The sequence below is a fragment of the Pteropus vampyrus genome, unplaced genomic scaffold (assembly GCF_000151845.1).
Source record: "Pteropus vampyrus isolate Shadow unplaced genomic scaffold, Pvam_2.0 Scaffold23, whole genome shotgun sequence".
In the NCBI taxonomy this organism is placed as follows: Eukaryota; Metazoa; Chordata; class Mammalia; order Chiroptera; family Pteropodidae; genus Pteropus; species Pteropus vampyrus.
This window is the reverse complement of record NW_011888804.1, coordinates 6,488,516-6,497,050: the sequence shown is the minus strand read 5'-3', so window position 1 is coordinate 6,497,050 and position 8,535 is coordinate 6,488,516. Positions and strand designations below refer to the sequence as shown.

General features: G+C 40.8%; 1 protein-coding gene across 8 annotated transcripts in view; it reads left to right on the top strand.

The window, feature by feature from the left end:
* The window catches only part of CUNH12orf49 (chromosome unknown C12orf49 homolog), a 15,613-nt gene extending 8,538 nt beyond the window's left edge, over window positions 1–7,075 (top strand). For 2 of the 8 annotated variants that reach the window (XM_011355835.2, XM_011355836.2), the window contains exons 2-5: window positions 350–506; window positions 4,039–4,190; window positions 4,608–4,763; window positions 6,576–7,075. In XM_011355835.2, coding sequence (XP_011354137.1) covers window positions 350–506; window positions 4,039–4,190; window positions 4,608–4,763; window positions 6,576–6,659 — 549 coding nt within the window. In that variant the 3' untranslated portion in view covers window positions 6,660–7,075. Of the gene's footprint in view, window positions 1–349; window positions 507–4,038; window positions 4,191–4,607; window positions 4,764–5,327; window positions 6,138–6,181; window positions 6,341–6,415; window positions 6,553–6,575 lie in introns of those variants that run through there. The other 6 variants (XM_011355837.2, XM_011355838.2, XM_023528249.1 and 3 more) reach the window with 5 other exon arrangements.
* Window positions 7,076–8,535: the final 1,460 nt, after the last annotated feature.

The window sequence follows — 8,535 nt, the reverse complement described above, 5'->3', positions numbered from 1 at the left end:
ATCAAAAATATGTTAAACGTCAGAAAGAGGAAGTAAACGTCCTCCAAATTTTTTCACAAAATTAACACTTTTATACACATTATAATGCACACGTAATCCAGGGACATTCATGTAAGTACTCCAGTTTTGAAGCATAGCTTTAATTTCTTTCCCTACAGGTTTTTTTTTTTTTTTTTTACATTTTATTTTATGACTTTGGCTTAGACTTTGCTTATACCAGGGGAGTGCAGATTCTTGTACAAGTTTTTTTTTTTGTATTGTTTCTATCCTGTCACTGTAGTTTCTATGAAAAATTGGTGAAAACGCAAGAAATGGTACTTTAACCTTATCATTAATGGTCTTTTTGTAGGAGGAGAGGGCAGTGAGAGATCGGAATCTCCTCCAAGTTCAAGACCATGATCAGCCCATTCTGTGGAAAGTGCAATTTAACTTGGGCAATAGCAGTCGGCCTAGCAACCAGTGCCGGAACTCCATTCAAGGGAAGCACCTCATCACCGACGAACTGGGTAAGACTGTCTTCCTCCTTTTCCTGCAGTCCGAAATACTCCAGGTGACCATTCCTAGATTTTTTTTTTAATAGGGATTTTATACAATGTCTTTTCCCTTCTTGCTCTTTTCCAACATTTCTCACATCTTCTTTGTCTTTCAGACCTTACTCATTGTTGAAGGTTTTCCTCCATGTCAGAGAAGCTTGGTTTGATAATTCTAACTCTGAAGTTCCTTGTGCCTGCAACACATAGTTTTAGGATTTTGTCATGTGTTAGCCCCTATGCTTCTTCCTGCCAATCTCTTCGTAGCCCCAGGATTTTCAGATCTTGCCAATCTTTTCTTCTTATCTTGGTGAACTCTATAGGCTAGGAGTTCAATTTTCCTCCTTGGTGTCTTGAATGATACCCACATAGTGTTGGCACTTAGGAAATGCACTTGTTGACTGACTGACTGAACAACCTTGAATGAATTGTATAAACGCATCCAGAATGTTAACTTGTACAGTTAAATATCTGTCTGAGTTGGTGCTTTCTCTCAGAGTTTTCTCACTTCCTTTTAGTAAGAAAGGTGATTCCTGTGCTGGTGAGGTAGTGTGATTAGACAACTGCTGAGGTTCTTACCACTTTAAGACTGGCTCAGCCTTCTCAAAGAGAAGCTCCCACTAATCCCCAGCCTGCATTCGTTGAGCGCCTGCTGTGTGCTGGGCACTAGGTTAAAGTTCTCCTTGAAAATCTCAGTTGATTTCTGTGACAGTCCTATGAGGTGTAGATATTGCTAGAATACCTATGACGGTATTGTCACTTTGTAGGTGAAAACACAGGCACCGAGAGGTTAAGAAACTTGCCCAAGATGGCAAGGACTCTTTTGTACACCATAAATAGGATACTACTATCACCCTCCAAAAGTAACACTTTTCCTTAATGTCAACTATCCAAACAGTTTTCAGAGTTCCCTGATTGTTTTACAGATTTTTTTTCCCCCAACGGGTCTTTTGCAAATTATCGGGTTGATTGATTTGTTTCCAAGAGTAAATTTTACTCTATTCCAGAGTCTCAGAACAAACAGATTATGAACGTAATGGTGCTGAAACTGATAGGTGACCTTGAATTAGAATCTTCATCTATACTTGAAGCTGAAGGAAATGAAGACATGCTGTCTTTGAAATGTAAACTACAGTGCACAATTGTTTTTTTTTTTTTAAGTTTACATTCCCAGCAAATTAAAAAAAAAAGTTTTTCAAAAAGATCTCAAAGGCATGAGACCAGATGAGATTATTTGAAAGAAGACTCGGAGGAAAACCACCCACTTAGGGTAAAAGAACTGGAAAATTTTGCACAAAAATGCACTGAAAACTCAGCAGTGATGCTAGTGCCAAGCTCTGTTTTTAAGCTTACATTGAAAAGGCAAATAATATTGCAGATAACCTGTTTTTTTTTTGTTTTTTTTTTTTAAACAGAGTACGGTTTGGCAAAGGGACATTACTTCCACAAGATAATACAGCCAGTCAGCAGGCAGACCTTGGAGTAGGACTGAACTTGGAGTTCAGTGTTGATTTTTTTTTTTTTTTATAGACTGCTTTATTTGTATGATACTCAGAAAATATGAAATGTTATGCCTTGGCTTAATATTTAATATTAGATTATGAATGACAATTTGTCATTGTGTCATACATAGCTAGCGAAAGAATAATTTTCCTCTGATTAGCTCAAGTGAGACAAAGACTCTCAGATTTAAGTAAAATGTTCCAAGAATCAATAAAAATTCAAGAGCCATAGGTTTTATTTTACCTCCATGAATGTGGGAAAAGAGAGAAGCAAGCAGTTTAATAAAGAAAACTTATAGGAACTTGTGCTCTTTAGCAAGCAGATGCCACCACAAATATTGCCAGGGTAACAAGTTATTAAATAACCAATTAGAATTACAGAATTTTCAAAGGTTAGAAGTTAATTTTTCGGTCACTAGCAACACACTCTGCTGTTGTGATCTTATAGGGCTCCTTGTTGGAAATGATGTTTGCATCAATAGATTTATGATGTAAAAGGTGAAATCTTGATGAGCTTTCTTTCACCGGAAATTAAGAAGACCTGTGTTTTCAAGGCTACTGGCAGTTAGCACTGGGGAGAAAAAGAATGCCTGAGATGCTGACACCTTTATTGTGGAAATGAGGAAAGGACAGAAAGATAATTTCCACAAGTGGAGTTTAGGTCACATTATATTTTACATCTTCCTGTCACAGAAGTGGTAAGATTACTGTGTGTTTATCATTTTGGGCAGAATTTTGAGAAATGTGCTGGTTTTTTTAAGTTGCTTATTTATAATCTCTGTGAGGAAAATGAGTAAGAATAGTTAGAATCCCAGAAGCATTTATGATGGCATTAGAATCATCCTCTCAATTCAGAAGATAGAATGTCATGGTTAAAATGACAGAAAGCACCAGGTAAGCCCCAGTTTTCTAAGTGGAAGCGAGGGCTCTTTTACGCTCTTCCATTGTTTTACTGGTGCCCCCTGCTTTGATACAGTCTTTGTTTTCCAGACTAGTTTCTGAAAACAACCTTATACTTCACCAGATCTCTTTCTCTGAGGATTAAGAAGCTGGGGTATTTGGAATGGAATGATCTCGGAACAGCTGCTCTGCACCTGTGGGCTCGCGTGTGCACCTGTGAGCTCGTTTGTACACCTGGGAGTTTTCCCAAGGGCCAAGTGGTGTCCCTCATGCACTTATTCTCACATTTTTCTTTCCCACTCCCAGAAGGATAGAGAGAAATGTCTCCTTAGCAGCTCTGAACAATGAATTAGCTTCTGCAAAGAGATTCTTTCCTTAAGGTTGAGCATGGCTTGACTGGGTTGGAGGGAGTGTATGTGTTTATGGGAGTGAAGGGAATTAGGGTGTTCCTTCCTTGGGTGTTAGAGGACTCCTTCCCCTCATGTTGAGGGGTATTGAATCCCTGGCATGTATATTTACAAACAGCCTAAATCAATTTACAAAGGTTACTTTTGTTTTACAAAATCCTCCAAACTACTAAATAAATGGCAAGCATTTAAAAAATATTTGTGAAGAGTGGGAGTTAGGGGATGTATTGCTTGTTTTTTTGTTTTTTTGTTTTTTTTTTTATCTAGAAATATCTCACTTTTGGGAATGAATGCCTTGGTCTTTCTTATCTTCAGATTTTTGTTAGAAAAAAATTACATTTTTCTTCAGGCATAGATCAAAGAATGGCTTCCATTGGTTAGGACAGGAAAACGCAGGCGCGACTTGACATGGTGATTAAGTCAGATACATGCCAGCAGGCTGTTCAGGGTGGATGAGGGTGTGGAGCCTGCCTGTGGTATGTATGGGAGTCTGTGTTTCCTGTGAACAGCCACATGTGGGAAGCAAGCCCTCATCACAGTATCTAATTCCTGCCTCTGGTGCTTAGAATGCTCTGGACTCCAGATTCTGTCTTTCTGGGTTTTTTGAGTGTAGTGCATTTATTGCTGCTTCCAGATCACCCCTGCTAGGGAGATGGGAGGACTGCTGGTTTTATACTCAAGTTAGTCTCTGACTTGCAGGATATGTTTGTGAACGGAAGGATTTGCTGGCAAATGGCTGCTGTAATGTCAACGTCCCGGGCACCAAGCAATACTGCTGTGATGGCTGCTTGTCCAATGGCTGCTGTGGTGCTTACGAGCATTGCGTCTCCTGCTGCTTGCAGCCCAACAAGGTATGGAGATTGCTCCTTGTTCTACATCTGCTTTTGTCTTTCTGTATTTGATGATGAGCGTTGAATTCTCTTGAAAATAGAACTTAAAAGGGAACTTTGTAGGTGTCAGATATTGCTGCTGTGTAGTAGCCTGTGTCTATAAGGAAAGGAAGCAGTTGGTTCCCAGTTACTTGAACATTTCTTTTGCAGAATGGGCCATTGTATTGCTAATCAGATATCTAATGAATAAGATACCAGTGCTCTTGTTCATTTGAGCTGGCTGTCTCCCTCTATTCCTGCTTCCCGTCCCCTCCCCCCCGGCCTCCCTCCCCCACCTACACACACATTAGCAGTCTCTTAGTTTAGGAGAAATACCCAAGGTTACCTTGTGCTGCTGAGTCTGGAATTTATTACAGGTACTAACTTTTGTTTCCATAGCAACTTCTCCTGGAACGCTTCCTCAACCGGGCAGCTGTAGCATTCCAGAACCTCTTCATGGCAGTCGAAGATCACTTTGAATTGTGTTTGGCTAAATGCCGGACCTCATCCCAGGTCAGAATCTTTGATGTTTCTAGAAAGCTGGAAGATGGGCAGGTAGGAGTCAGGGGCTGAAAGAATACTGAAAATATGACAATGGAGATATGACTATGATATATGATATGGGCGATAATGGAGAAGAGATTCAAAAGGGGCTTCGGTGGAATGATAACGTTTAAGAGTGTCAGCATGAGATTTATACAAGTTAGGGAAGTAAAATATTTATATTAAATCAAGGTCTAATCAGCTTATACCTCCCCTATCTGATTGGTACATTTGTACTTTAAGTGAAAGCTTAAAATTATTTTTAAGTCTGCGTGGAATCCTAATAGCCCAGTTTCTGAGAGTTCTTCTGTCTGAAATTTGACTAAGACTTTGTAGCATCCACTCATTGAGAGTAAGTAGTAATTTGTTCTGGGACAGAGTTGTGGTTTATTTTAGGACTCGAGGGGATGAGATAGGTGGATGTTTAAAAATGCACGAATAAATGTGTAGGTTGTCAAGCTCTCAATATTTATTAACATGCTGTCATTAAATGCTTTGCTCTTTGGGCACTAAACATTGCACCTGCTGCTGAAAGCGTCTGAAAGTCTTTTGCTTTCCATCACTCTGTGTCCTCAGCTCTCAGCTTTTGTGGTTGGGCAATTGTCGGAGCTGTCATTGTAAAAATCACAGGACGTGTTTGTTATACAAGCACACTTCTTGCTTCTATTCATGGTGTCTCCAAGATTGTACTGGCTTCGTCTGAGGTAACTGACTCATTTGTCATTTTCTGGAACTCTTGTACCTTTTGCCAGATTTCTGTAGTTCACCTTTTTATTTTACGCCGCTTTTTGTGTTTCTGGTCTGCTCTTAGAGCATTCAGCATCATTGGGTAAATGTTTCAGGGGTCATAATGAGCATTTGAAAACACGAAGAAATTCCTGATGGGCTTGTTTTGTTGGAAGAGCTTTCCACTTGAATGGGCTTTAAAGGAAAGGAAATTGATTCGTTTTGATTCAGATTCTCTCTCATTCTGAGAAACACTAGAAAAGGGGAAATATTTTCTTTAACTGATGAAACCTAGGAGTTATTTCCAATTGTGAGGGAAGATGCTAAACTTTCTGACTTTGTCTTTTTATTGTAAGGACTGAGAGCTTTCCCAGTTGCCAATTTGTTTTGATAGTGGTATCCCAAGAAAGAGAAGCTTTTGGCTGCATGTCTGTAAATTGGATTAATACTTACAATGTAGATGTTTAGTAGTGGTCTCGGGCTAATTAATAGCCAAATAACTAGCCAAAAACGCAAGTCACCTGTATGAAAACAAAATGCTGAAAAAGTAGCCCTCGGGATGATTGTCTGTTTTAAATCATGCTTCCCCTTTGCTTGCCAAATGAGGCTTGCATGGAATTGTGGGATTTGGCTCATGTGCCAAACCTTGAGGTAAGTAAAACTTTATGAAAGTGATTTGAAGTGTATCTCCTCCATCTCTGCAGGGTTCAGTACCAGCAACTGAATTTCTCTGAAGCACAGGGTCCGATACAAAACATCCATTGGATCATAATCTAAAATAAAATAATTTGAGAAAAAAAAAATAGTTGATTTGCCCAGGTCACAGCAAGGTCATTAAAAAGCTCATGTACATAAAAAGAAACAGTCATGCAGTGATGTTATGTCCATTTTCATGTTCTTCATTGGCATTCTGCGTTGTGCATTCGCCTTTGTTCCAGAAAGTGCCTCGGAGCCTGTTAGTGACATTTGGAGATGGACTCGGCCAGGCTCCTGCGGGGAGTGTCTGACAGCTGTCTCGCTTGACTTTCGCAGCTCTGAGAGGGAGGTGTGTGAGACTGCTCTCTCTCACCGAGCTCTTGTCTTCCCTTTTGCCAACAGAGCGTACAGCATGAGAACACCTATAGGGATCCCATAGCAAAGTACTGCTACGGAGAGAGCCCTCCCGAGCTCTTCCCCGCGTGATGGGCACGCACGCGGCTGAAGCACTTGCCGCCCGAAGCCAGGCGTCAGCGGGCGCTATTCCGCTGGAAGAAGAGAGAGGCATCGTGTGGAAAACCTTGGCCTTGACCACTTCTTGGGTTGTACTCTTTGGCTTCACTCCCCGTCGAGCTTTACCAGATGGGACTGTTCTGTGAAGCAGCTTGGAAACACCAGCAGGTCACATTCGAAAAAGACAGAACTGCAGGCGACCGTGCGCTTTGAGCACCTCGACCATCGCAGCTGCTCTGGGATCTGTGGTCGCTCACAGTTCTCATCGGGGCCCTTCCCTGTAAAGCTATTTATTGGATTTCTTTGGAGTAGTGGGAAAATTAAAATGTTTTATATAGGACAATGCCTTGCTTCGACAGTCGAATATATTCAAGGAAATTGTTATTGTTCTTATTGTGTTCTTGAGTTTCATGAGTTAAATCATCCCTTCACCCAACTAAAATGTTTGGCCTCTCAGAACGTGCATGTTCTCTCAAGGTAGTTACTTCTGGTTTTGTTTTAACAGCATCTTCAGGAGTGGGCCCTGAACACCATACGCTGACATCTAGAACTGTCTAAGATCTCTATTTTAATCTGGTGCCAAGTTTCTAGCAGCTGGCACCATGTGCTCTTAGGTTTTTTTCAAGTGGGATTTGGGACTCGTATACCTATGTGCAAGCACCATTTTAACTACAAATTCTGACTTATCATCCTGGAGGATTTTGTTCTCATTTCCTATGACATGATCGGTCTGCTTCGCCGTGGTCCAGTGGGAGCCTCAGGAAAATCACCAGCAGCCTCCTGTCCTCTCCTGTCGTGGGAACCCTGTGCTAAGGTGATACCTCAATGGAGATACATCTAGCAACTGGCTATAAGCAGTTGTTCTTTATTGCCTTCAGCTTCAGGAGTTGTAACAGGTACACATGTTTAGTTTCCCTTTGATTTGCAAAGAAGAAGCAAACGCAAGTTTTTATCAAGGAACTGTAAGAGACATATCTACCCTCAGTGGGACGAGTGAATGAACACCGGACACGCAGGTTGCCGGTCCACGTGCTCTAGGCACACCTCATGTTTTGAGCACAACACTCTCTGGGTCAAGGCCGAGAGTATTCAGTCCTCAGATCAAGATACTCCTCTTGAATAGTGCTACTCTTGCTATTCATCAGCAATAGTACTACTCTTTCTAATAGTACTTGCTCTCAGGAGTTGCATTAACTCACAACTCTTTGCTGGAGTCATTCGCTGACCCGGATTTGGGCAAGGTCATTTTTGTTTTTTTGGTCATTCGAGTTGTTGACCTTGGAGCAGGGCACTCGTTTTACAATCAGCTTTCAACGTTTGTTTTTCTCGTGGAGCTTTTTCTTTGGGCCCTGTTTGCCTTCCACTATGTTTCTGCAGTATGTAGTAGTAATTTCCCATAACTTCCTCCTATTCTTATGCTTCCCAAAGTAGTTTGTTTCCCTAAATAAGTTTTTTTGGAGAGTAAACTGTCTGGCAATTGTTTTTGAATGTTAGATCCCAAGACATGTATTCAGTTGCAGTGGACTTTTCAGATTCTCTATGTATTCACCGGTGCTAAGTCAAACTTTGTATGTGAAAGAAACGTGCGTTACCGGATGTTTTACCATCTCATCCTTTTTGGTAACTCAATATGATGTTTGAGTTTGCCTTCTGTCAGTTGTCACTGGTATCAGCCTCTCCTTTGAACTTATTTGAACTCTTGAGCAATATAAAATAGATTTAATGTGAAAGAGTTTATAGCAGAGGTTAGTCCCTGCCTGTTCACTTTGTACTTGAATATTGACTAGCACACTGCATTTTCAGTGCTTTCACAAACAGTATCTGCCCCCTCGTGATAGGAATTAAGCTT